Here is a 27,920-nt window from a genome sequence, read left to right as displayed (position 1 = left end):
TCGTCGTAAAATAAGTTGTGGAACGCCTCCGTTCCCTCTTTAGCTCTGCGACGGTGACAGCTGTCACTGGTCATTGTTGGCAACATTCGATAGTGAAAATCCATGCGATTTTTTATTTACTATCAGTTTTGTACGTAAACAAATCGTTGTGCTGAAGATGGTTAGTGATTCAAAAGCTTTAAACATGAGTTAATGTAGTTTCAAACATAGATAAACCTATCACGTGCGGCTAGGACCGTAGGATATGGGCCCCAATATACACAGGCGTAGTGATCTGCGACAGTTGCCTAACATGTTTTCGCTGTATGTTGATTATTTCCAGAGCAACAACGAGCCGCAACCAGATGATCTCCAGACACTTGAAGAAAGTGATGCCCGGCTTCATCCTTATTGCTATGTGTGTCATTTTCCAGCACTACAAAATGGCTTTTACTCTTTATTCGTGGAACCGGAGGAAGGAGTTCACTCACCGGCCAAAATACTATGCGACATTTTGGAGCTAGACGTCTCACCAGAGCTGTGCCATTCGCAGATAATATGTGTGAATTGTAACATGTTGTGTTTAGAGTTTCAATCGCTTGTGCAGAGAATGGAAACGATTCGTGTGGAGATGACGATGGCCTACAATCAAACCGTGATGAAGCTGGCCGGGTTGACCGAAAAGGATCTGAAGGAACACACGGTCGCCGCAGAGGATAGCGAGCAACTTGATAGCGACCTGCAGACCTTCAACAAGGAATTGGTAAGCAATGGATGGATGGTGTTGAAGTGAAAAACACCCGTTTATTTGTTTTTGTTAACATTTTAGATGTCCATGGAGGAAGTGTTTCGGTTAGAAGGGCTAGACGCAGATTCCGTAGAAACGGATCCGTCGCCTGAACAAATAGAAAATGGGTTCCCAAAGCTAGGTATCGTATGGCAATCGACGACAGACTCAAATAATGGCCATTCAAATACTTTGAGTCAGCCGAGTGTACTTGTTAATGCGAATCAGTGCTATTCAAAGAAAGCAAAAACCGAAGAGGTACATCTTATACACGGTTCAGAGGATAGAACAGTTGAGCATCACTCACAAGAGTCGGTGGATTTGCTGAAGAAAACCATCACGCATGTAACAAATGCGGAAACGCTGGAACGGTTAATTAGTGAATCGAATGAGGGTATTGTAGAAGTTACCGGTGAAGATGGTTCATCAATTTATTGCATTTACGATGATGTGATTGAATCGTACAATCTTGCGGAAGGACAGTCGCAAATAACGACCATCAACGCAGCGAACACTGACTGCTTGCTGGAATACGATGAAGTTGTCATCGACAATTCGTCGCAGATTGCAGAGAATGCATCCGAAGAAGTAGAGGACGAAAATTCACCCGTTGTCTACGAACCGATCACCGAAGAGGTCTCTAGTGCACCGCCACCGCCAGAGTCACCGTCAATGGAGAGTAACAGTTTACAACCGGTGAGTGGCTATTTTACATACAAATTTTGCTTTTAAATCATATTTTTGCTTGTCAAAATCGCCATAATAGTAAAACATATCTTTTTTAAACAAAATCATGTATATATAGAAGAACAGTTAGAGTACGAGAGTCAAGAGTTTGTCATACGATATTGTTTCGTAAAGCGTACTTTGAGGATTTAAATGTTCCGCATGAACAAATGTTGACATAAATGATTTAAAAATTTGTCAGATATTTCTGAGAAATGTTTTGGTAGATTCAACCTTCAAATAGATCTGAATGCCACGTATCGAATGTGATATTGGGTGTCTGGGATCTAACCGTTTGTACTGATAACAAATACTGTGCACATTAAGATTATATGCAATATTCGTACCGATAATTGCTTTATTACAGTGTAAGCATACGCTAAATTTACAACAAACTATATAATTCTTATTCTAGTTTAGAAATTTCGTATCATGGAAATGGTCGATAATTTACAATATCTTTGCTTGTTTTTCCTTTGCATTGCACCAACGTTGCAATGACACGACAAGCCATTAGGACTATTATAAACGCTTTTAATCCTCGAGTTTATTCCGTTGCGCTTGGTTCGATTTCGCAAACGCGAAGTTTCAAATACCCTCAGGAGGATACGCCTGTGGATTGTCGGTTGCTCCTGTTTGAACCAATGGAGCGTGGCTTTGGCTGCAGATGTGTACCGACAAACACGATAAGTAATGCGAGCAGCATCCAAATCGGGATCATCATTATGTACATGGGAATCGATTTGTACTCCAGCTTCAGGCAGATGGTGATTTGGGAGAATATTTTCAACACTATTCCCACTACGTAGTACTTGTAATGATGCAACGAGATTAGCCGGTTGGCATGTTGCCTTTGGACGATTTCGATTACGGCCCATGTTACTAGTATGATGTCGTAAAACCATAGTGGGATGAAAACTAGAAACCAGTTCCAGTAGATCCGATTCTCTAAGCGAAGGCAAAGCACCACAAGGAACACTAGCAATATGAACCATGTAAACAGAGCACGTTGTACGAAACCCATCCGGTATGCTGTTGAGTAGCTGGAAGGTGCTATCAAACCCGGATGATTTTTGTTTTCAACGTATTCTTATGTAGAATTAGATAAATATACCGCAAATTGTTGTGCTAGACTTTGTTAAAGTTTGTTTATTATTAATGCTTGGAGCTTGTCAAAAAGGGAAACATTCCCAGATGTGGTTGTCAATGAAGTTACCTTTTTTATTGAAATATTTCAAAAGTGTTTGAAATATTTCAAAAGGGAAGAAAATTGATGAAATAATTGTATCGGATGCACCAAAGCATGCAGTTTTGAATAATGGAAAATTAATACACAATTTTAATTTCAGCTGTTCATTAAAATAGAGGAAATGTATTACTGCACCCTATGCTCGACCGACGGTCAGGTGGCTTCGTACAACGTGAAAACCATTGCGGAGCATTTGAGGAAGGAACACGACAAAAATATACTTGTTTGCGAACAGTGCGATGCAGTTTTCTATCGGAGTGCTACCTACAACGAGCACATGGACCAACACAAGCAGGAAGAAGCGATGGAGTTTAAATGTGTCGTTTGCAACGAGAAGTTTTCCAGCTTACGTGCCCTGCGAGTACACGGCAAAACACACTCTAGTTCCTCGACCAAACCGTGGGTCTGCAAAATTTGCGACAAGGAGTACATGTCGAAGGCATTCCTAGATATACACATGAACAAACACTCCGGTATACGTCCGCACAAGTGCACCGTATGCTCGAAAGACTTCACTTCTAAGTACGTTCTGACTGTTCATATGAAGACGCACAAAGAACGTACCCGTACGTTCACGTGCAACGAGTGCGGCAGTTCGTTCTACAATCGCAATAATCTAGTGCAACACGAGCGCACGCATAAGGGCGTGCGGGACTACGAGTGTAGTGACTGTGGGAAAACGTTCCTGTCGCAGCACAACCTTAATGTGCATAAAATAATCCATACCGACCTGAGGCCCTTCGTTTGCCGGACCTGCGGAAAAGCGTTTGCTCGAAAGTCGGACATCCTAGATCATGAGCGTACGCATACAGGTTAGTGATCGTATGGTCGTGGACAACGGATAGGGAAAGCGGTGCTTAATTTATCATAATTTTTGTGTTTTGATTCGTAGGAGAAAAACCGTTTTCGTGTGACATGTGCGATGCCAGTTTTGCCCAGCGATCGAACCTCTATTCCCACCGACGATTGACGCATTTGAACGACAAACGGTTCAAGTGTGAGGATTGTGGCGCTTGCTTCAAACGACGACGGTTACTGCTTTATCACACCAGAGCGGCGCATACCGGTGAGCGGCCCTACAAATGTGAACTCTGCCCGGCGACCTTTGTGTATCCGGAGCATTTCCATAAGCATAAGCGCATCCACACCGGGATGAAACCATACGCCTGTGAGGTAAGCAAGCAACGGATAAAACCTCCCCCATGGTATCTGGTTCCGTTTGATAACGTAAGATCACTTTACTTCGCAGGTGTGCCACAAAACGTTCAACAGTCCGGATAATCGGAATGCGCATCGCTATGTACACAGCGACAAAAAGCCGTTCGAGTGCGTAACGTGCGGATCGGGTTTCATGCGCAAGTCGCATCTGTACGCGCACATGCAGAAACGGGGCCATCTGAGAGACACGATCGTAGTCAATCAGCCGCGCATTACCGGCAATGATACGCTAGAGTTCGAATCGGAACCGATGGCAACCGATGACCAGCAGTTTGTTGACGGTGAAGACTACGAGGAGGAACCAAAAATGCACGTCATATACGAAGAGGATAAAAACACGGATGATATTATCGATGAAACGGAAGAGGTAATGCGATATCATACCCCAGCCGGCTTCTGAGGTGAGGTGATGAATATTTCGCTTATAATTGGTTCCCTCTTTGCAGTACTATATTTCGAATGAGAACCCAGAGGAAGAAGCCGAAATATTGGTCGACTCAGCGGCTAGTAGTAGTAGTACCGCCAACATGGGGTTGATCAGCAAAATACCAGATTCGGAGTGGACTAATTTTATTGCACAGGAAGACTAAAGTGTAACCGCTGGTGGTGAACCATAATTAAAGCGTATGATAAATAAATAATAAAACATCTCATCAGGATGTTAATTTTAGCTGAACTTGTACAGTACATTATTCACAATGGAAAGAAACGGACTATTAGATTAGTTTGTGCGTTCGATTCGGTGCTGATCACTTTTAATTTGGTAACATTTTTTGTATCAGGTCGTTCAAACGAAATTTTTGATATCTTTTTGGAGCTTTCAAGTTGCAAAAAGGATTCCGTAAAACTGTTGAAGCGTGGTGATGTGGTTGAAATGTGGGTTTTACCTCAATTATTATACGTAGCTTAGCTTTGAAGTAGTCGCACTAATGCATTTCTTTCATTTGCAAGCATGCATAAGAGCAAGTGTTTCAAATATAGCGGTAGATTTCAATAATTAAATTTTATTTACTTAAAAATTCTCATAAGTTAACTAGAATTTCTTTATTTAAAATGTAGATAACTACTATTACTAGTGTGTGTGTGTGTGATTGGGTTTTTGATAGTTTGATAAAAATGGTTCAGATAATCGCGCCGGTTCATAGCTTGAGCTGGGCGAGTAATTGAAAACGATAGTATAACTGCAGCAGTTTAGAGAACAAAAAAATAGGCAGGCAGCTGTCGGGCGGAGCAAACGCCAAAAGACACTTCACCTTGAAAACCGTTGCAATTTCAGCGATCAAATTGTAAACGAAAGTAAAACTTAACCTACAGGAGACAATGCGTTTTGTTTCAGCGGGAAAACAACAAACAGTGCAAACCAACGACAACAAAAAAGTCACTTGCCGTTTTCCGAATGCGGTTGGCTAGTTACGCAGGGGAGTAGCAATAAATCAAGGCAGTTAAAACAGAAGAAAAAAAACCGACCAGCCCCTTGTAACGCTTACAAAAGTTGGATTCCAAAATCGTCAAAAACATAACTAAGGGAAACAGTTTTATCGTTCGATGATTCGAATGTCGATCGGCGTCACACGCAGTACCGCCAATGCGCGTTGTATCTCACAAATGGTAATTTGAACTAACAACCATAGTCTACATTACTTCAATCTCGATCACGCGCGATCCTCTCGTAGTTTGGTTCGCGGAACATTCGCGAAAAAATGGCCCATTTCCGTTCGCTTACGGGAATGCGGCGGCTCGAATTGTGTGGACGATCGGCCATTTTGGCGTGCGGAGAGAAAAAAAGATCAAGCTGACGAGCTGTTTTAAGTGTAGTAAAATTTCGTTACAACGATCTAACGTTTGGACAGGTAGTTTGAACTTCCCCAAGTCGCTTCCGGGCCGGGCGCCCTGGGCTGGGTAGAAAAATTGTAGAAACACTACGTGGATTAAAATGTTGGGGGGATTGGAAAAACTCTATAGGTAGATGGAGCAAAAATTTACATGAAAGTCAAAAACTTTACAATCCCTATCGATCGCACTCGATTCGATCGATCGCAAAAGATCGAGCCGCTTGTCGCTCGCTACCATGATTGTGCGTTTGTTCTTTGGTTTTGGGGGGCTTTGTGATGCAGTGCAACCGCGCGTTTTGTGAGGTTAGGGCTCATCCATCCCATTGGGCAACGGTGGTCAGCCGGGGAGCATATTTTAGCTGCCACCACCGCCCAGCTCATCCTCGTACTGCTTTCTGAAGCAGTCACCGACGGGGAAGAAGTCCCAGCAACGCTGCTGGTACATGTTCCACACGTACGTCTCTTGACCGGTGTACTCCGTGTCCGGTTTGTTGATTAAATGCATCAGGAAGAACATGTAGTTGGCCAGGTTGTGCTCCTGGGCCACGTGCGTATCGAACCCGTGCGGTACCTGTGCAATGAAATGAAAAGCAAGCGTTACAAGTGTGCTGATCTTCGGGCGTCCGGGCGGCCTTACTGCGCACTGGGCGGCTCGCTCATACCTTATCGAAGTAGTCCTTGCCTATGCCACAGATGAAGCAGTTGGACTCCATATCCTCCTTGACGGATTCGAGCTGATCACGCAGCTCACCGAACGCGTCAATGATCAAACCCTGGATGATGGCCAACAGGATGACGATGACGAAGAAGAAGAACGTGATGTCGAACAGGATGCGGTACACCTCGTACTCATCGCCATCCGGATCACCGATCTCGTCACCAATGCCACCGCCCGCCCGTACACCCTTGTACAGATGGAACACGAAGCAGGTCGCCATGTCGTGACACTTTCGGTCGCCCTCTTCACCGTCATCGTCCTCCTGGACGTAGAACTTGCGGAAGAAGTTGAACGCGATGACCGTGTAGATGTAGACGATGATCGTGAGCAGCATGACCGTCAGCACCAGCTGCTTGCCGTTGTGCGTTACCGACTGCAGGATCGTCCGGAGCGTCTTAAACCCGACCGCAACATCGAGCAGATGGGCGGCGAAGAAGAACTGATTGAAGTTGCCCATGACCGAGAACGTAAAGTACCAGAGCGAGTACAGGAACGAGTTGTCCGTGATCGTCACACCCGCCTTCCAGATCTGGTAGCGCCAGTCAATGTTCGCGATAAAGTGGAAGAACCCACCGCCCTCGTTCGCTTCCTGCGCCGCAAATGCCGTCTTCTCCATGCCCAGCAGGTTCGAGATCGAATCGAAATCGTACGTTTCGCTGTACTTCTGGCGGACCTTCTTCTTCACGAACTTGTCCCAGTAGTTGACGGGGAACGTTTTCGCCGATATGACCAGCTTGTCCCAGTGCGACTTGATGTCATCGTCCTCCGGCTGCTCGGCGATGAAAAGCCCGTCGAACTCGAGGCGTCGAGCGATTTCCTTCTCACGCTTGAAGATGGCCAGCGGTACCTTGAGGTGATAGTACGCGATCAGCATTGCCAGCGACACCAAACTGTGCAGCATGGCGGCCACACGCAGCACGTGCTCCATGTAGAAGAAGTCCTCGTCCACCTCCACCTTCTCGAGTGGGTCTTCCTCTTCGCCTTCTCCATCACCGCTGCCACCTTCGCCACCGCCCGAGCCCGTTTCCAGAATGCCCAGGCCGGAGCCCAACCCGGAACCGAGTCCCATTAGGCTTTCGCCCGAACCCTCACCGTCTTCCTCATCGCCAAAGGTCGTTACTTTGTAGAACAGCAGCATGAAATTGATGCAGAACGCCAGCACCAGCGCAACGTACTTGAGATTGTAGAAGTTCCTAGCCAGATAGCTGACGCACTTCTTCGTGTACTTAGAGAAATCGATCTGGTGGACAGCGGCCGGTTCCTTCGTTTCAGCCGAAGCCTTCTTCGATTCCGCCTCAATGCTCGCGAGAGTAGCTTCTTGTGCTTTCTGCGCTTCGGTACGTTCCTGAGCGGCACGTTTCGCTGCTTCTCCGCCAAGCAGATCGACCAGCGTCATCTGCTCGCCCGGAGGAACACCTTCACCGGTCAGCTCGGCGGTACCATCTTCGGGGCTGCTTTCGCCGGTCTCCTCAATCGAGGATGACGGACTCAGGGCCGGAGATTCGTGTGGTGCCATGCGGTACTGTCCGTTCTCTTCCTTGCTGATGTCCAACCCGAACGCCTGCACCGTTCCCGGTGGTTCCTCTAGCGGTAGCGGTGGGAGTGCGCGAAGCGATGGTTCCGCCTCCGGGACCGCCTCTTCCGCTTCCTGCGCAGGGCCTCGCATCAGCGACATCAGGATGTTGACCAAGTACTTAATAACCACCGACACGCCAAACCCGGAGTAGTAGAACGCGTAGAAGATCATCTTGAAGAATCCAACAATAATTTCGGGGAATGATTTCGTCTGCAGTACGGTGATCTGGTGCTTGATATTGGACGGACTGATCATGTACATCGAGTAGGACAGCCCGTCTTTCACCGCCTGGATGGTGCGCTTGATCGGATCCCTAGCGGCACGTTCTTCCTCCTCCTCGCTGATGTACGTGAACGACTGATCGCGGCGTACGGTTCCACCATCGTCATCGCTCGCCATCAGGCCCGAAGCGTGCGTCATTTCAAAGATCGCATCCTCGCAGAAGTTGACGAACGCTTCCAGCTTCTCCTTATCACCGCCCTCGGTGACGATCGAGTAGAAGAAGGCACGCTTCGATTCCTTGATCTGTGGTTTCTCCCACTGCTCGATGTTTGCCTCCTTGATCTCGAAGTACACCCGCTCGATGCGCTTGGACGAGCCCATGATCTCGATGCGTCCAAGGAACGATTCGAAGTAGTTCAGCACCGAACCAGCAGTTTCGAGGAACCGCGCCAGGCGTGGCTCGTTCGGCATGTGCTCGGAGAGATTCGTCAGCAGGACGGCCAAATTGAAGCCAATCTCCTTGGCCGGCTCGTGGAACCGGTCGACGAAGCCGATGTAGTCGATCTTGCCGTCGTGGTTCGTTTCGCAGCACGCGAGCAAGAAGTTGATCTCCTCCGGCGTGTAGCTTTTCTGTTGTTCCATCTTTTCGCGGAAATCCTTCGGCAGAATCCATCCGTCCCCGTTGCTGTCGATCTCCATGAAGCTCGGCGTGGAGGTTAAATCCTTCAGCTTCAGGAACATGTCGAAGTACTTCAGAATCAGCTCCACATTCGAGGCCGACTCGACCAGCGTGTCCACCATCTGCTTACCGATGGTGCCGTTCACAACGTTACCTTCCAGCATCGAGAGCATCATGGTGATCATGTCCTTCTGCAGATTCAGCAGCTCCTTGAGCAGATCCACCTGGCTCGAATGCTTCGACAGCTTGTCCTGCATGTGCGAGAACAGGAACAGGAAACCACCGACGGCATCCCACAGACGCGAGTGGGCCAGTGCCTGCTGGTTCTGCGTACACGGACCCTGGATGACTTCAGTGAGCGTGTTGAACACCTGGCTAGCGACGCCGATGGCTTTGAAGAAGTTCGCCTTACCGGCTGGGTCGATCAGCTCCTTGCTGGAGTAATGCCAGTAAAAGTCCATGATCGACTCCTGCAATCGCAGCAGATAATCGACGGTACAGATGACCACATTGACGGTGGTCGTGTTACCGGCCTGCGTACGCAGGTAGTTCTGCCAGTCCAGATTGTGGCCCTCGCAAGTCAGCTGAATGAAGCGGAACAGTGCGCAAGTAAACTCGGCATCGTGCATGTTCTTCTCGCCGGCTGCACCTTCCGATCCGACGCCCAAACCTTCCGCTTTCGTATTACGCTCAAACGCATCCAAATCCAGCACGCTGCATGAGTTCATTAGACCCGCGATCGAGGTGAAGAACCCAACGTCCTTCTTCTCCTTCAGGTGGTTCAACATGCCCATTTGGATGTCGATGTTACCACCGCGCAGCACGGCAATACCGAGCTCAAGCGTTCGCATGACCATCTCCGACGGAACACCCTTCGAGGCGGATATATGCAGAAGAACCATCTCTGCCACGCCACGATTCGCCAACCGGGCCTGGTGGAACAGCAGCTTCTGTTTTTCCATTTCTTGTTCCTGCAGATAAGCAAACGGCCAGAAGAGACAAAGTTAATACCAAGAAGGATGTGGATTGTGGAGATTTTGTTCCTCAACATTGTAAGCTAGTATGGTTGCGACCTACCATTAGTTTTCCCATAGTCTGGTTAAGCATGAATTTGTTAAAGGCGCAGTTTAGTTTCGAAACAACCTTATACATACTATTAAGCACCGAATGCTCTACTCACATGGATGCTAGCACCACCTTCGTCTTCTCCAGCACCTTCCTCTTCGTCGCCACCTTCTTCCTCTTCTTCACCGCAAGATCGTGCGACAATGCTGGCGTAGGACATGTACAGAGGGTCTTCCTGCAGGGCACCGCTACGCTCCGTCATTGCACCGCGGCAGAACGTCGTCACGAGCTGGGTCAGTGGGTCCGGTTTGCCTTCCTCTTCTTCTTCGTCTTTTTTCTTCTTTTCGGCATCTTCAAATGTTTGCTAAAAACAGTGAACGAAAAGTAAAGATGAAAGCTCACGAACCATTGCGAATAGCTTGCACAAGCTTACCGTCAGATCCTCTATCATGACTTCCTGCCCGACGTTCTCATCCTCCAGCCACAGTTCCGAGTAGCTTCGGGCAAAGATATTGCAAGCACGGTGTCTATAACGATGTTTAGTTAATGCCGTTTTGTTTGCAAAAATTCAAAAAAAAAACGGAAAGGAAAGTATATCAGTGTCAATTTACGAATAATACCCTAACCCATTTACAATGGTAGAAACACCCGGAACAACCAAAGGCACAAACATCAGAAACAACTGAAAAGTAACAGTCAGCATTAAACACAAGAAATAAGCTTCAAAATTAAAAAAAAAAATCTTCACGCCACGTACGCTTTCTCGCTCGTTCAAGGCGACTTGCAGGTCATTTTGTGTTGTTCCAATATTCTATTGTTCCAATTCATACGAAAGTTCAACACTTGATTGGAGCGAGAAAGTTCAACTAAATGTTAACCGTGCAAGAGTAAAATATACAGTGCGTAAAACATGGTAGCTAAAGATCGAAAGAAAGAAAGAAAATATAAAGGAAGGAAAAGTAGTAGAGAAAAAACAAACAAAAACAGAGAGAAAAATACTACGCGCACGAAACGATATAAACTGCACAAAACAAACAACAGCAACAATCGTAAACAAGATGTAAAATACATGAAAATAAATAACAGTAAAGGGTAGAAAAGAAGACTCAGTCACCTGCTCAATCTATACATTGGTTTTGCTCTTAGACATGCAACAGCCATTTTGCGTCGTGCTTGTGATAAAACGTGTGTCCAATTAAGACCTTTAGATCTAGGTCGGCATGCCTATATATATAGGTTCAGTTAGTTAGCGGTTAGTGATTATTCTCTTTATCATCTCTGTTGTTGTTTCTTTTTTTTTATTTCGGAAGGGAAAGTTTTGCAATTGGCATTATTCTCCAGTTGGAATTATTGCAATTCGTAAGTTTATGGTGAAAGTGAGCATGGGAAAAGGGTGCGATTTGGTGTGTAATGTTTCAAAATCTACGGTACACATAACCTAGATCGGTGTGCTATCGTTAGTAGTACAAATGTAGTCGATAGAGTATCTGTTAGTCAAAAGTAATGTTTAGGGCGAACTGATGGTTTAAAAAATATCTAATCAAAACGATTCATTTCGAAAACAATTGATAACTACATGGAGCTATACAGTATTATCGTCACTAACAATGTAGAAGATGTACGTTAATATTGCACCAAATCGAAAAGAACTAATATGATTTTCTGAAGTTGTCGGGGTAAAAGAAGTAGAGTTTATTGTAAAGAAATCTATGAATGTTTGAATATAAATGGTACGAGATATCTGCTCCATAGAGAAAACGGAAATGAAATGGATAAAAGGTGTAAATTAGAGTTATCATTTACAGCAAAATCTCAGAGCTTCAATTGAACTTAAGTAAGTCTATCATACATAACTCCATATCGTGTGCACATATTTACAATTTTAATTCAATCAATGTTAAATTTAATAACATAATTAATGTTTGGCCAAACGGTAAATTATTTTAAAGTTAGCTTGCAACTGCAACCTGAGTAAGGTTTGGTGTAAAAAATTATTTGAATTAGATTGCATATGCACCAATCAATTAAGAGTGGACAACAAGGGTGTGTTCCGGGCAGCTTTAGTGGTTGTGGAATATTCACGGGAAGAAAATAAAGGCACATTCCATCGTGCAAGAGCAGGGGCAGAATAGAAAAAAAAAGTGATAGAGAAAGGAGCATATAGAAATAGAGAAACAGGAGTCGTCGGATATCGGACGATAGCGCTAGGTGGTTTCTGGTGGACGAAATTGTGTCAATAGCAATCCAACCGTGAGTAACTGTACATAAGTGTGTGGTAGTAGTTCGCCAGGATATAGAATAATGGTGCCAATTTTGTTTTAAATTGATTTTTGCTTAAATCGCGTTCAGGAATTTTACTTCCATTTGTATGCATGGTGCTCTGTTACAGTAGGCGTAGTAGGCGCTGTTTGTAGCCTTGCGCATTATTTCACAATCTATAGTAGGCTGTTTTGTTGGGTGGTTAGTCGAATCGTTGGAATTTATGATAGGATTCAATCACAACACTTCAATTGAGCGCCAATGACTTTGCCTGGCTGAAAATTCGAAGCGGGCGCGTAATAGGACCGGTAGCATTTGGACTTTTTTTTTTCATATTGCTATTGTTGCTGTTGTTGCTGGTGCTATCTTAGGATGTTTATTGGAATGGTAGTTTGGTTGTTTTGTTTGTTTATAGTAAATCGATTTCTGAAGGTAGCAAAAAAAGTATACAAATACACAGACCCGGCTAACAAACAATTCGAGACAGCAGTCACGAATGTGGTTAGCTGTAGCAAAAAAGAAATAACGGAAAAAAATCAAACCAGTGTAACAGAAACGCATGACAAAGAATAATTAATAGATGCACAACGCACAACAAAAATCAATCCAAAACGTGAGTTGAGAAACGAAAACATGAGCAAAAAGTAAACGAATTTAAACGGTAAAGAAGTAACACCGAAAATAACGAACTAATGCACATAAAGAAAGATATTGTAAATAAAAGAAAAATGAAAATAATAAGAAAGAAAAAAAAAGTAACAGAGAATAAAACAAAACTCCCATGAAGAAGTACAATAATAAGAAAATCATAAAACCTTGGCAGTGAATGTAAGGAAACTTGTCTGAAACAGGCAATAACCGCTCGTTTTCTCTGTATCGAGACGCAACTTCTGTAAACATTTTTGCTTTGTTGTTGTGGATGGTCGATCTAGAGTTTAGCGAAATACAAGTTGATTGTGTTGATTTAAAATAATACGTAATGAAATATATATATATATTTTTGGGGAGCAGAATTTGGTTGAATCTTTTATTGTCAATGTCTGGTCAATACGGGCTGTACCAGCTGAATGTGAATGGGATGTGCATATGAAGGAATGAAATTGTTAACTCTATCTTAGGGCGTTAGACACATAGAAGGAGAACGATTCGATTGACTGACTTAAGATCTGATGGTGAAAAGAGGACGGGGCAGGAGTGTGTTTGAGTGAATCGGTATTGTGTAATCCGAACACTTACCATGTGCAGTCCATAAAGAACCTTAGCCATTGCGACGATACGCTCGACCGTGTCCTCGATTTTGTTTTCGGGCTTTTTGTCCGTTTTCTCGACGATATCTTGCACGATCTGCTCCTTTTTGCCGAGCTTCGAGTATAGATAGTGCTGCCAGGACATCTCGTCGGCGGGATCGAGTTTATCTGGCAGCGTGAGTTGCGTGCGTGCAAATTCGATCACCTCGTATTCAGGCATTTTCTAATCAAGATAAAGGTACAACAGGTACGATTAAGACGCTTGAGTATTATTCAGGCTAATTGCAGTTAAACAAACCTTAAGATAGCGATCCTTGCAATGCTGGACTAATTCCTGCTCTTTACCGGCGAAAAGATTCAATCCAACCGGCAGCAGACGCTTAAGACAGGCTACCATCAAACTGGATTGGATTTCCTTATCCTTGTCACGCTTCTTATCACGGCTGCGCTTCTTCTTCTTCACCTTACCACCGGACGCTGGCATATCGCCAGAGATGGCGGCCGAGCGGCGAGTCGCAGTCGGCATGATCAGTGCCATGTTGTCGATCTCGTTGGCCGAGATGAAGTTCTGCTCCTCCTTAAGGAAGTACTGGCTCTTCGACCACACGTTAAAGATCTCCGCCACGTAGTTGTACAGCTCCTCCGCCTCGGCAACATTGTCCTTGAGCCAATGGTTGCGCTGGAGATCGACGTACTTGATCAGCAGTGGGTAGAACGAGTAGATATCGCGGACTAGCAGTTGCCAGTCCTCCTGGATTTGTGCTTCAATCTGGGAGGTATCATCGGTGGAAGACTGAAACATAGAAACGTGGCAGGCACGATGAGTCGGTGAGGAAAAGGAAGAAATGCTATCAACCATGCCCTACCTTTAGGAAACCACGCAAGCTTTCCTCCTTGTGGAACATGCTGTCGCAACGTTTCTTGACTCGCTCGGCCAACGGAAGGAAGACATCCTTAAGCAGCTCCTCGGAGCTGTTAATGATGATCTGCTGAGTGTACGTAGCGATGCGCGTCATCCACGGTGCGTTCTCGTTGGCGATGTTTTTGCGAATCATCTTGAGCACGTTCTTCAGCAGATGGTTCATGTGATCGGCGGTAACCATCGTGACGTGATTGCCCGTCTGCGGGCTGACGTTATCCGGTCCCTGGTTCCACCAGAACGGCAGGTACGAGCAGAGCAGCGGCAGTATGACGTCGATAATGTGCTGCGCTTCTTGGTACGTTTTTTCCGACTCCACAAACTGATCGACCTCGGACAGAATCGACTCCAGCGTCGGCATGCAGCTCTCCATCTTGGTCATGATGTCCTGCGCTTCCAGCGAGGTATCGGCGATGCGATTGAGCAGCGAGAACGGATTGTGCTTGTTGGCGTGCGGTTCGAGGAACGCCACCGGGAAGCAGGAGCTGAAGGCTCCCAGGCACGATCCTAGTGCCGGTTTGTGGCGCTCCAGCTCGGTCTTGAGATATTTGCGATCGCGCGTCAGGGACGTATCCGTACCGAGGGTGTAAAGCGCGGAGAGGATCTTGTACGACGCAACTTGAATTTCGTCCACTATTGGGGAAAATTGGGGAAAAATAAGACTGTTAGCGTACGGCGAGTCACGTGCCAGTGAGCTATAAACAAAATGGCCGACTTACACAACAAATCGCTTCCATAGTCACACGCAGCCAAATGGTCGAAAAGTGATGTCAAAATCGGCAAGATGACTTGATTCACGTAAGCCAAAGAAGTAGACGTCTTCAGATGCGTGCCACGCAGACGATCATACTTTCCATCCGTGAGATTGACGATCGTTTGACCCAAATCATCAGCCGTGTTGTTGAAGAACGTCAGCATGGAAGTGCGAATAAACTCGGGACAGTTCTTAACCAACGATTTAGCGTCGATGCTCTTCACCAGCACCTGCAAGCAGCGTACGGTGATGCGTACATCAGCCCCAAACGCGGCCAACCGATAGCGCAGCAAGCTGGCAAGCTTGCAGAACAGCGCGGCAACCATTTCCTTCTCCTTCAACGAAGCCGCCCCGACATTGTTCGTGGCCGTCGCGATCGCAATGAAGTAGTTGCGGTTGGTGGAGAAATATTTCTCCATCAACGGCAGCACGACCTTCGAGAAGAACTTGATGTCTCGCGAGCAGGTTTTAAACGACGATCGTCGGCTGAACGTAGAGGACGGCCGCAACAGCTTCATGTTGATCGTCGCACGATCACTGTAGGAGATGAGCTTCTCCAGCAACGAGTAGGCGAATCGCAGCTCGATCGCTGCCGTACTCATACCGGGCTCTTCCGTTTGTCCTCGAGATGGTCTGCAAGAGTAAAGAGTTGCGCTGTTTGAGACAAACCAGCGGGACACCTTAAAAAGGGTGCCTACTTACTTGTGCAGCTTCAACCCCTGGTACTGGAGATACTTCAAGAACTCCTGCGAGCGTTCGCGATCCTTGCGTTTCTCCTTATCGGTGAGCAAATCGTACGGAACTAGCTGTGCGTGTATGGCACCACCGCACTGATTGAGCTCTTCGTTTTTTTTCTTCGCCCAAATGTCGTGCGAGTTTTCAGCCAACCGCTCGGCCATGTTTTGCATCTCTCTGCTCAGTGTCAGGTTGGTCATGTCGACCGGATGCGGGTTGTAGTTGAACGGTGAACCTTGATCGCCCTGCAATTCCTGGTTGATTTAAATACGTTCCCAGACCGATGACGCCCAGCGATGGTGCACGGTGACGATTGTGACGAAGCAAACAAGGACACAGCACACAGGAAATACGCAAAGGGACACACAGAAACACACGCAGCAGGATGTTACACGTACGAATGTGAAAGCGCCGGAACCGAAATGTTGCACCCAGGACGTTATACAGGTGTTCACAGGTTCAAGGTGAGTGAGGTGAAAATAAAGGAAGTTCAATTTTGAGGGTCATGAATACACGGCATTGATTTTGAGAAGGACATTCAGATTACTGTCGCAGTTTGAAATGAATATAAAACGAGCACAGGTCCTTTTTCCGAAATAAAAGCAAATGCCAACAAACGGAAATAAAAACATGTGCTTCACGGAGTATGAGGTGCTCTGAAATCAGATCAAACATTGGAGGAATTGCAAGCTGGTAAGCTGATTACTTACAAGATTGGGTTTGGATTGGCGACGCATCGAGCCACGGTTGGAGAGTGGCACATCACCCTCGGAGTGTTCGATTCTCCAGTGCAATGCCAACAGTCCCTTCAGGCTTTCTCGGACCGGTTCACGATAGCGCTCACGTTCCTAAAGCGAGAGAGACGTTGCCAGGTCAATTAGATCTACCATCCGGATCAAGAACCGCAACGGGAAGCATCAGAAACCTAACCAAATCTACTTACGTATTCGCTGAGGGTGTTGTACGGTTTCAAACGTGGATGAGTTTTGTTCGAATCAGACCACTGATCACCGTAGGTCCATCCATTTTCAAGCTTACGACTAGCCCATGCGTCGTGATAGTGTTCGCTGAACTTTTGCACGATCTGGTTCAGATCATTCGTCAGTTGTACCGCGGTCGTATCGATGGGTTGCGGATTGTAATGCGGCTGATCTGGACCACCTCCCGTGGGTTTACCGTAAAGATCGTCGTCAGAGTTTTTGGACAAGCTGTAATCCGGTGGAAGCGCACAACCGATCGCAATCAAGCACGGCAGCGCTTTACCGAACAACTCCGGATCGTAGTCCATGTTGCTGAGTGAATCGAAAATGTTAGAGAACAGCAACATGGTGAGGCGTTTTTCCTCGTCCGACGATGCCCCAAACTGGGAAGCTTGACCACCACCAGTGGTACCGTAGTACTTGGCGCAACGTTCGTAGTGCAGCGTCAACAGACGTAGAGCGACGGTCGTGTACTCCGACAGCTTGGAAACGTCGATCGTAAGCTTACGCAGCAGCTTCAACAACATCGCCGGGTGCATCGCTGACGTTAGAGCAACCAGGAAATCGGAAACGGCTTCACGCTGGCCCTTGGTGAGCATACGGTTCTTGGACATGCGATAAACGGTGTGCAGGGTCGCATCCAGAAGGCTGGCGTAGTTCTCCGCTTCGTTGTAGAACTTCGAGTGCTTGATAAGCAGCGGCAGAATGGAGTTGCCAATGTAGCGATTCATCGAGAGCGCCATATCGCTTTCGGACCCATCGCTGCGATCTAGCATCGTGGCAGCGCGCAGATCTGGCAGGAAGGCATCCTCCAGCAAGCGGTAGAACAGCTCCTGCGTTTCGATTCCGTACACTCGCTCGAGGAACAGCACGATGCTTTGCTTGTGGCCAGGCACCAGACCAGACGGCATGTCTGATTTCGGTCGGTCCTCCCCAACGGCTGGGTTGATCAGCGTGAACTTAAGACTTAGCACACCCTGTAGATCTTCCAGCGGTACGAGTGATCGCAAAATGGCACGCGCACGCAGCGATTCGTTTTTACCCTGCTCGATGACGGCTGCATCTGGGGCGCAGCGACCCAGCAAATCAACGAGCGTGCAGTAGAAGCACAGAATAGCAGCACCAGTGTCGATGTAATCTTCATCGTCGTCTCCTTCCGGAAGCGGATGGGAGAAATTCAACCCAGCGATCGTGCCTTCGGCTTCGTCCTGCATCTTCCGACGCTCGGAGATGCGTTCGGACATTTTGTTGGCATCGATGATGGCCTTCAGCAGACCTTCACCTTCACCACGCAGTGCCGGTCCGAGACACTCGGGACGACGGATCAGCAAACGAATGACAAGGTTGGCGTTTTCTTCAACGCTTTCACCGTTGACCCAGACACAGAACCGCAAGAAATCGAGGTACCGTTCACCTTCAACCGGATCCCAACCGAGATCGGGATAGCCGCGCTCGATCAGCTCTGAGTTACTCTGAAGACCGCAACGCGACAGATAAATGGCAATCTTCTCCAGATAGTGCTCCCGAAGAGCCAACGCTAGCTCCGTGTTTTCCATCAAGCTGGAGTACGCAACATCCAGCGGTGTCGATCCTCGCAGGCTCGGTCTCGACAGCAAGATGTTCGAGTTTTCGAGCAAGAAATCGAAATGATCAAACATAGCCTTCTGGTTTTGGCGACCAGTACGGCAGAAGTAGCACAAGAAGCGACAGCAAGCGACCACCATTTGATGCGAGGTATCTTTCTCTTTTGGTGCGGATTCTTCTCCATCAGCCGTCTGCACCGGAGCATCGCTCTGCGCCTGAGCACGTCGTCCGAGCGTGTTCATCATGACCGCCATGACGTTCTCGTGCACGCGCAGAATACGAATCAGATCCGGATGCTGGAAGAAGGTGTGATTGTTGACCAGCTTCCAGAGCCGCTTGCGCATTAGCTCCTCTTCTTCCTGGCTCATCTGCACGGGCAGGAGAGCGCGAATTTGGCTCAACCCAATCCACATGTTCGCCACGTCACCCTTGGTTTTAGAATTGATCACGTAAGTCTTGTTCAGAGCCTTGATCAGCTCACCGATGGTGTCGTACTGACGCACCAGCAGCCCAAACATCTCGCGCACAAGCTTCGGGTTCTCAATCTGCGACTCCTCGGCCCAGGATACGATTTGTTTGATCAGCACCTTGCGGAACACTTCTTCCGGTGTTTTCTTCTCCTCCTCTACCGGTTCTTTGGGATCTTCCTCGAGCTCCTTCACGGCGTTGATGAAGTTGTACAGCTTCTTCAGCGCACCCGGTTTGCCATCCTCAATTTTATCAGCTTCAGGCTCCTCGGGTTCCTGCAGCGCATTCAACGACACCTTGCCCATCAGCTTTTCGTGGAACTCGATCAACCGACCACGCAGCTCCGGACCGCAGGATGCGTTTTCCAGATCGTCCTCCTCGAGATTTTTGTAGCCGAGGATCGCGTTCATCTGCTCGCGCGGTGGACAACGGAACTCTCGCGTTTTCTTCGCCGCAACGGCGCTTGGCAAATCGGATTGCTTGATTTCAATGTATCTGCGAATGGGAACGAAGCATACACTTGAGAAGAATCCTTTAGAAGCATGAGTAGTTACTCGCGAGAAAGTACCTGCGCAGTTGATCCTGTTGCAGATCACCGACATGGTTGAAAGCGAACGCAATAATACTCTCAACGCGATGCCGCAGCTGCACATCGTACAGATGGTGCAGTAGGTAGCACATTTGCAGCTTAGCACCTTCCGCCATCTTCATCGTAAGCAGTCCCTTACGATGCTCATCTCTGCCCTCCTTTTCGAAGGTCGGATCCCACGTCTCAGGATCGATCATAATGAGCAGCTTTTCTACGTCCTCGTTGGTGATAACACCGACCAGCAGCAAACGATCGATCAACTTGATCAGGGGACTAAAACGAGTAAGGTTGTTCTGTTGAGTGTCCAGCCAGTCCAGGATGTCGCGTAGCTCGGTATACTTACAGGAACAGGTTCTCGTTAGATCCTCCGATTGGATCGCGATTGTGTACCTGATTGATTAGCACCGCCTCCTGGAGGGCGCTCATGACGAACTCTCTTACCACCTCGAGTGGGAATCTTGGCGAATATAACGAGTCAATTGCCGGTATGGGTTCACTGGAAGAATCTGGTGCTACTATTGTCGGCATATTCGATTGTGAGGGTGTGGGTCTGGGGAAGGAAGAATAATGGCATGCAAATGTTGAGGACAGGGTAGACGGGGTTGATGAATGAACGAGGGTCTAGACGAATGGAACGAGCTGGCAAACACACTTGCAAACAGCAACGTGTGGAATTGAATATTTTTGTTCAAATTTTTTTTGTTCAATTAATTTGTAGACCAAAAGAATGATTGAAGGATTCATAAGTGTCCTCAAATTTTGATCAATTGCCCGTTTCATTTCGTTCCATCGTCCGCTTTACGATACACGTTGTGTTACAAGTGGTTAGAATTAGAAGCAATGTGCGAGAATTCCATGAATAGCGGTGCCCAAAGCGTGCTTTCTATCCAAGGAGTTCTTCTGACGAACGCATTTTGTGGTGTTTTAGTGACACATTATTGCAGTGGGTTAGTACACATCACGGAGGGATTGAGCTACTTACGCTATCTCGGTCATGTTCATTTCCGGTCGCACGGAAAGCGTCTGCAGTGAGCGCAACGAATGGCACATTTCCGGATCGATGTAGAGGTCCTTTAGCTCGGAACCAAGCGGAATGATGTACTCATTCTTACAAACCTCCCTGGAAAGGGTTTGACGCACAAGATAGTTGGTTAGTACGTAGTTTTTGCCCCACCAAAGCATGCTAATTCTCACATTGTGGTAGCGTGCGATTCCAGATGCAACGAAATCAACAGATCATAAAACCCAAGCCGCAGCGGACCGGACATGTACTCCGATTGGATCGCGTACAGCAGCTGCTTCTGATCGACGTGAGAGCATAGCGCATGAGCCGCACGGTAATTCGACTGATAGCAAAGTGCCGCGTACAGCGTGAGCGTGTGCGCATGGAACTGCAGCAAACGATCGATTTCGATCAGCTCCAATATATCGATACACCGATCTTCCTCGGGGATGTGCAGTGCCAGCATCGACACTGGATCCTCGCACAACATCGACCAACCACGAATGTCGGACAGCTTCAGGGCATGCACTTGCAGCGCCGTATTGGGAACTCGAGCCCATTGGTGAGGCTTCAAACATTGCACCTTCAATCTTGGTGGGAACTGAGGGTTGATATGCTTATCGCTCGTCGGCAGAACAGCCGCCGACAAAGGCAAGGTAGTCGGTGTACGACCCAGCTCAATTTGAAGGATTTCCTTACTCGTCGCTTCGACGAAGATCGCCGGGAACAGCTTGGTGTCCGGTTCCATGAGGAACACGTGTGACGTTTCCTTACCTTCGCACGTGAACCGAATAGTACCGGTGGCCGTATCGACGAAGCAACCTACAAACATACCCTGTGAGGCGCCCTTACCAGACGAGTCCTGGGTGACTTCGTTGAAGAGTTCGTCCGCCCGGACCATGTAGCATGACTGACGATTAACACTGGAAAAAGAGGGTGAAAAAAACCCCATTGGTGGTGCGACTGCAAAATCACGCTATCGTGATGCCATTTCGTACTTACATTTCAATGGTTTTTTCGTTCTCATCCTCGACGTAGATCGCAGCATGGCGAACCTTGTTCTGGCTAAAGTCCTTGCTGTGCACGTGGTACTGCGTAGTCACCCAGCCAACGTACACATGCGTGGGATCCTGACCAGGATAGATTCGCACACCGTAGAAGTACTCGTTGATCAACCGAAGACATTCCGCATCATACACCTCGTTACCGAACGACTCAACCTGCGGGCTACCCATACCCTTGCGATCAGGTACCATGGGTTGTTGAGCTCGCAGATCACTGTTCGACAACCGGGAAGGCTGACCGCGTTGCGTTGCCTTTAGGTTGCTCTTGCGCGGTTCCGGTTCCGGCGTGCGACGATCCTTTAGCTTGTCTTTGCTCTGATCGCGCTTTTTACCGAACAACCGGAACGGACTGCGACCTCGCTTCTTGCGATCGTCTCCCCCGTCCAGCTCGTTGTCGGAGTACGCGTTCATCTCACCATCGCTCGTTGCTTCGCCATTGATTTCGATGCCGGGCGGGCTAAGCCCACCTCGAGCCTGATGGCGCGATGGACGCCGTGGACCATTGCGCATCATCTCATCCGCTTCGGCGGCATCTTCCGAGTAGTTGCGATGCAAACCCTTGATGTCGTTCATCGTGAAACCGCTGCGCATGATGTGATCGAAGTGCGCCGGTGCCGAATGATCGACTTCCGTCATTAGGCGGTGCTGACGAATGCGAATCTCCTCCCAGCGGTGCATTTTCTCCGTCTCACTGTGAAGAGCGCGCATGGAACATCTGTTAGATCGTCTGTCTGAGATCGATATCACTTTCAGGGGAAACTGCTTACCTGATGAAGGTGTTTGCGCATGTTACCGGCAGCGATAGACGCAAGAACTCCCAGTTCGCTTTTTCCATTGTTTCAAACGTGTTGTGGGAGATCTTCATGCACGGTGGTGTGTCGGCACCACCCGGGATACGCGTGACGTCGATTTTACATTCCGGAATTTCGTCCGTATTCTCGAAGATCGGCTGATCCTTTGTATACCAGTGCGTGACCGGGCGTTTCATGTTGCTAAGAAAATAATGTAAAATCAGCATAAAGACAATTGCGCTGTTGACAATGCTGTTTTCAGTGTGCTACTTACACGCAGAATGGTTCATAACCTTCTTGCAAACCGCAAGTGGTAAACCATTTGAGCGAATCCACATCCTGCCCGTAGACGACTCGTGCTTTCTGACCGATCTGGTGGGAGATACAACGAAATGTGTTTTACTTCTACCCAACAACACCATGATTAGCCGACAAACACTTACACCAATTGTGCACGCCGGCACAAAGCCAACACCTTCCGGTGCAGTCACATCGGCAAAGGTGGTCTCTCCACCGAGCGCATCCATCAGCAGCTCGCCGTTCAACGAGAAACCTGAAGAAAGTCATTTCCATTATGAAGGGTGTTGTATCGAATGGCACGGTGCCATGTTAGAGAGAGAGAGGGCGCGTAAGTATGGGATGGTTATTTACAAGCAAGAATTAGTATCAAACAGCACTAGATATAAGCTCTATAGAAGCACGCTTATCTGACTATTGTCGGTAGTATATAGCAACTCGTATATCTTCGAATGTATTTCCTAAACATGGCAAACTGGAGCGAAAGATGTAACTCATGCGTGTTTTAGCACATGCCTTAGTTATTACGATTGTACTGCATCAAGCAAAATGTGAAGTAGCTAGAGCACGGTCGGTATTTGATGAAGATCATAAGCATCGAGGTGATTTATACTGTGCATAGCATTAGAGAACTTACAAAATTGGTATGGTAAGAGTTAGCATTAGCAACAAAATAGTACCCAGTGTAACAAAGTTAAACTGAAACAAGCAAGTCAATAATGAATGTCTCGATTAAGATTAATTTATTATGTTTACAGTTTTAGTTAGGCTAACAAATATGCTATATTTCATTCATTATAATTGTGATGATCTATAGTAACACACATAGAGTGATGCTGTTTCGTGTTACGGAAGACGTATGACTTTTTTTTTTTGATAAGCATTAAGTACTAAATGAACTGCACATGTGTTTGCACGATAGCGCTCATACAGCCGAATGGTTTTGTACACATGTAGCATTGAAGAGATGGTTTGTCTATAAGTATAAAAATGAGCAACAAATCAAAGTAGAGAAAGTAAGTTGTTTAAGTCGAACATTAGCGAATCTTCATACCGATGCAAAAAGCCGAAATTATACTGGTTTATTTTTTTTTTTAATGTAAAAGAAGTTATTGTAAGAATAGAAGCTATTAGTTGTCGATCTATAATTGATAATGATCCTTACTGATCGTATGATCCACTAAGTCAAGAAAAACACCGACAATATCGCCTGGTACCCACTGTTTGCCGAACGACTCCGTTGCACCTCCGGACACTTTCTCTTCCTGGTGTGTTGTTAACACAGGGTGTTAACGAGTATCGAAAATGTGCCAACACGCGGAACGATAAATTTTCGGTTGATTCGGAAGAGGGTAAGGTTTGGTTTTTTGTTTGGATTTTAGGACATTTAGAACAGTGGCGTCGACGGGTTGGTCGGTGTCGCAGTATTAATGCCAATACATGGAATGAAGGACGCAATCATTAGTTAGAGATACCGAGACGGCATGGTTGGATGGTTGGATGAGGAGACGATGTAGGTGACCATGGTTCCAAATATTGGCATGATTTAAGTCCAGTGTGCCGGTGCCAGGTGTTGCGTGTTGATTTGTTTCGAAATCGAATGCGAGGCGTAATTTCGTACGACCACGACGGGGTTGTGCCGGCGAGGACGGAGAAGGTTGTGAAAGAGTTTTGGACAGTCGGATAGATGAAAAGTGTTGGAAAGCAATCGAAAGAGATAATAGAGAGAGAGAGAGAAAGAGAGAGAGAGAAAGAAAAAAGTAAATCAGAAAGAATAGGAAGAATTTGAATCGCGATGAGGATGGTTTCCCAGTACGTTACAATGTGGATTGTAATGATCGAGGAGGTTGAATTGTTTCATTTTGTATTATTTCACGTTTAACTCCAAAATTTCCAATATGTTAATAACTGAGTTTTAGAGCATGAATTGCGCTCTGTTTGTGCCGTTAGTACCGCTAGCGGAACCTTCGAAAAAAGTACGAAAATTGCGCGATGTTAAACATTGACAAATGATCGACTGCAGTTAACGTGAACTGGCAAAAGGTACGTCTTCGCTTAGTCATATACGAGAAATAAAGGAACGACACTTAACATACACGATGGCAAAATTAACACGAAAAGTGATGATCTCCCAACGGGAACAGTCTTGCGTAGAGGCTAGTGATACAACGAATCTTGAGGTAAAAAGTTGGGACAGTTGTTTGTTTCAGCCGTAGAACAGATATGCAACAAGTACAGATAAGTTTACAACGGTAGGAAAGGAAAAAGAAAAAACAAAAAAGAAAAACACGCATACAAGGCTAGAAAAAAACAGGGCTTCCTTCTGCGCAACTGCGCTAAGGGCTTACTCATGCTCTTCTCGTAGACGTTTATGAAGCAACCGATGGTGTCCCCGATCTTATAGCGTTTACCAAAGTCTTCGACCGTGTGCAGATGCATCTTGCGCGCCTAAAACAATGGCCAGCATTTTAAGGGCATCCGACCGGATACCCGGTCAACGGTAGGTACGTGTAGGGTGCATCAGGGTTGGACGGTGCATAAAGGAATAGTTTAAAGAGGATGACACCAAATTAACAGGTGTAAGATTGAGAGCGAATCGGATCGAAGAGATAACAACGAAAAAACCGAAAACGAGTGAAACAAAACTGTGTCAAGTATCTTTCTCGATTTGCGCGCGACTACAACGCAGCGTGTAATAGCGCAGCTCAATTTTGGAACAATCACTCTGCCGTAAAAATGTCGCATTGCACTAGAGGGGGTCGTGTGCAGGGTTTTTTTTGTGGTGTGCTCCTGAGGACCTGCCGAACGTTTCCCGCCAACCATAACGTGTATGCGCGACCGAAAAGCGTGAGCATCGAACAGCCTATCTCAGCCATTTGGAGAGGAGCACGGTAACTACTTACATTGTATCCATCAAAAGCCCACGAAGCGTCATCGCTGCCCAGCATCGTACCGGGATTACAATCGGCCCTTGCCCAGCCAACCTGCAGAAGAAGCGGATGAAAATTAAGCACGGCTTAAAGCACTCGAGTTCGCGCTGTCAACGTCAAGTCGTCCTTACCCGCATCGGTCCAGCGGTGAGTACTTCAAACTCAAAGTACCACTTTCCGGACGTGACGGCGTACGTCTTCTCCACACGGTACGTGCGATAGGCGGCAAACTTTTGCCGTAAAGCTTCCGCTGCCAACGCTTCGTTAGCCTCACCGGTTGGTGGATCTAGATTGTAGCCGTAGATGAGCAGCGTGCGAACCGTCTCAGAGGCAGTGTCACGGTTCGCTTTCTTGATCGCTTCGTCGACCTTCGAGTACGGCACGAGATGAGGACTGCGTAGATTCTCGGAATCTTCGTTCAACCCGTACGTCCAGCCCTGCTGGATGCGCTCCTTTGCCCACAGATTGTGCGTGTTTTCCGCCAGCTGGTCGACAAGTTCCTCCATCTTGGGCGTAAGTACCGCGGCACTCAGGTCCAACGGGGCCGGTTTATAGCCGTTCCCTTGCATGTAAGGATCGTTCGGGAGGCGAATCGGACGAATGCGCGCCGGTGGTTTATCCATCGAGATGTAGTACCCCAGCGCGAGGATCGTTTTCAGCGTCTGCACGGCCAGCTGACAATCGTAGCGTTTTTCTGCCGCAGGCAGCTTCTCGAACGACGTCAGGCAAGGATGAATGCGGTACACGTCCTCACGACGTTCACCCCACGTCCAGCCGGCTTCGATCTTGTTCAGTGCCCACATTTCGTGGATGTTTTCCGCCAGCTTATCCTTGATCGTTTCCACCGACGATGGCAACGTAACGGGCGACGTATCGACGGGTTTCGGCACGAACGCCGAGTCATCCTCGACCAGCCACGGACCGGCGAGAACGTTCTTGTTCAGATTGCCAAAGTAGAAGCACGGATCGAGGCTGAGGTTTTGGTGTGGCATAAGGCACTGCACGAGCGGTGAAAAACCGGGCGGTGGGTTGAACTTGAGCCGTCCATTATCACCACCGAACAGGAAGCGACAGCTCAGCTTCGAGGAGCAGCTCATCACGGGGAAGAACATCCCGTCGAGGTTGAAATCGGTGAAGCAACCCTGCACCTGTTCCCCGTTGAACGTGAAGCGAATGATCGGTACGCTCAGATCGAGCGTGCACCCAATCACGTCACCTTTTTTGATGTAGGGTTCGGAGATGTCACGTGGCGTGACGCAAGTACGCCGACCAGCTGACCAGTAGTGTACACCATCGAACCCGTACGAGAACAGATCGTCACCGACACCGTTGCCACCCCATTTTTCGCCACCACCCGGGTAAGGTACGTACCCGGCGGTGTTGGCCCAACCGATACGCAGGTGTGGCATCATATGCGTCATCTGCTCGATGTGATCCATCGTCACCTCGAAGTACCACTTCTGGTAGATGGCGGAACCTTCGACGCGACCGACGAAAATGTTTGGCCGAATGCTAGCCACGTGATCGACGAGACCGGTCTGCAGCAGTAGGTTCTTGCCCGGCAGCAGAAAGTCACAGATGTTGTTTTGTGACGAACGCACAGCAACACCGTTACCGACGCACAGCGAACACAACACGTCAAGGACCTTCGGGTCACGGCCGTGCTTTTCTAGCAGCGAGATGATCACCTTGATGTGCTCGTCACGCATCATGTTCAACGCTTCCGGTGAATCGATGAGCACGCAATGCAGGACATCCAGCATGCCGGAGCCTTCGCTGGAGGCCTGCGAACCGAGTCGAGAAAACAGCCAGTTCAGGCGGTTGGAGTTCGCGAATTGGGCGCAGTTCGTGTGGTTGCCCTTGATAATGGCGGCCAACAGCTGGTAGAGATAACCCGAGATCATGTCCCAGCTTTGGCCACTCTCATCACTAGCCAAGAATGACGCAAGGAAGCCCTGCGATGAGATGACGTTGATCTTGTCGATCGCTTCGAGGATCAAGTTCAGTACGCCTTCCTCCTGGAACAGGTCCTGCCGGTTGCGTAACGCACGCAGCCGGTTCTGCTTCTCCTCGTGCTCCATGTCGTCTTCGGGCTGGGCGAAGTAGTTGATCAGATCTTCGAGGCACATAACCATCTCGCCCAGGTTGACGGTTTGTAGGAAAATCGAATGGCGGCGATTTTCCTGCAACGTTTCAAGGCCACTGTGCGGAGAAAAGCGACACGGAAATGTGTGTTAGTTTTGTGCCGC

General features: G+C 47.6%; 3 protein-coding genes across 11 annotated transcripts in view; 1 reads left to right on the top strand and 2 right to left on the bottom strand.

The window, feature by feature from the left end:
* The first annotated feature begins 292 nt into the window (after window positions 1-292).
* LOC128727061 (zinc finger and SCAN domain-containing protein 12-like) lies at window positions 293-4,581 on the top strand. The gene is made up of 6 exons (XM_053820926.1): window positions 293-742; window positions 809-1,462; window positions 2,842-3,553; window positions 3,634-3,914; window positions 3,991-4,326; window positions 4,406-4,581. The coding sequence occupies exons 1-6, from the start codon at window positions 293-295 to the stop codon at window positions 4,547-4,549; spliced, it is 2,577 nt and encodes an 858-aa protein (XP_053676901.1). The 3' UTR covers window positions 4,550-4,581.
* On the bottom strand, window positions 1,973-2,516 carry LOC128730511 (transmembrane protein 60). The gene has a single exon (XM_053823561.1). The coding sequence runs from the start codon at window positions 2,514-2,516 to the stop codon at window positions 2,091-2,093; it is 426 nt and encodes a 141-aa protein (XP_053679536.1). The 3' UTR covers window positions 1,973-2,090.
* Window positions 4,582-4,943: 362 nt separating the features above from the next.
* Window positions 4,944-27,920, bottom strand: part of LOC128722093 (ryanodine receptor) — a 30,562-nt gene continuing 7,585 nt past the window's right edge. For 2 of the 9 annotated variants that reach the window (XM_053815924.1, XM_053815922.1), the window contains 23 exons: window positions 25,803-27,873; window positions 25,645-25,725; window positions 23,907-24,006; window positions 22,888-22,997; window positions 22,719-22,816; window positions 22,421-22,645; window positions 21,592-22,344; window positions 20,781-21,512; window positions 20,569-20,706; window positions 19,930-20,082; window positions 19,566-19,859; window positions 16,909-19,492; window positions 16,676-16,813; window positions 15,933-16,219; window positions 15,196-15,863; window positions 14,424-15,109; window positions 13,856-14,350; window positions 13,547-13,780; window positions 13,126-13,238; window positions 10,485-10,578; window positions 10,167-10,415; window positions 6,454-9,957; window positions 4,944-6,362 (listed from right to left, as the gene is read on the bottom strand). In XM_053815924.1, coding sequence (XP_053671899.1) covers window positions 6,147-6,362; window positions 6,454-9,957; window positions 10,167-10,415; window positions 10,485-10,578; window positions 13,126-13,238; window positions 13,547-13,780; window positions 13,856-14,350; window positions 14,424-15,109; window positions 15,196-15,863; window positions 15,933-16,219; window positions 16,676-16,813; window positions 16,909-19,492; window positions 19,566-19,859; window positions 19,930-20,082; window positions 20,569-20,706; window positions 20,781-21,512; window positions 21,592-22,344; window positions 22,421-22,645; window positions 22,719-22,816; window positions 22,888-22,997; window positions 23,907-24,006; window positions 25,645-25,725; window positions 25,803-27,873 — 14,023 coding nt within the window. In that variant the 3' untranslated portion in view covers window positions 4,944-6,146. Of the gene's footprint in view, window positions 6,363-6,453; window positions 9,974-10,161; window positions 10,416-10,484; window positions 10,579-11,165; window positions 11,276-13,125; window positions 13,239-13,546; window positions 13,781-13,855; window positions 14,351-14,423; window positions 15,110-15,195; window positions 15,864-15,932; window positions 16,220-16,675; window positions 16,814-16,908; window positions 19,493-19,565; window positions 19,860-19,929; window positions 20,137-20,568; window positions 20,707-20,780; window positions 21,513-21,591; window positions 22,345-22,420; window positions 22,646-22,718; window positions 22,817-22,887; window positions 22,998-23,906; window positions 24,007-25,089; window positions 25,190-25,644; window positions 25,726-25,802; window positions 27,874-27,920 lie in introns of all 9 variants that reach the window. The other 7 variants (XM_053815920.1, XM_053815918.1, XM_053815916.1 and 4 more) reach the window with 7 other exon arrangements.

The sequence above is a fragment of the Anopheles nili genome, chromosome 2, assembly GCF_943737925.1.
Source record: "Anopheles nili chromosome 2, idAnoNiliSN_F5_01, whole genome shotgun sequence".
NCBI classification, from domain to species: Eukaryota; Metazoa; Arthropoda; class Insecta; order Diptera; family Culicidae; genus Anopheles; species Anopheles nili.
This window is presented reverse-complemented; position numbering and strand designations above follow the sequence as displayed.

Coding starts and splice junctions, on each gene's coding strand:
- LOC128730511 (XM_053823561.1), bottom strand. CDS start 2,516: ATGGGTTTCGTACAACGTGCTCTGTTTACATGGTTCATATTGCTAGTG.
- LOC128727061 (XM_053820926.1), top strand. CDS start 293: ATGTTTTCGCTGTATGTTGATTATTTCCAGAGCAACAACGAGCCGCAA. Junction 1,463..2,841: donor AGAGTAACAGTTTACAACCG/GTGAGTGGCTAT, acceptor TTTTAATTTCAG/CTGTTCATTAAAATAGAGGA. Junction 4,327..4,405: donor TTATCGATGAAACGGAAGAG/GTAATGCGATAT, acceptor CCCTCTTTGCAG/TACTATATTTCGAATGAGAA.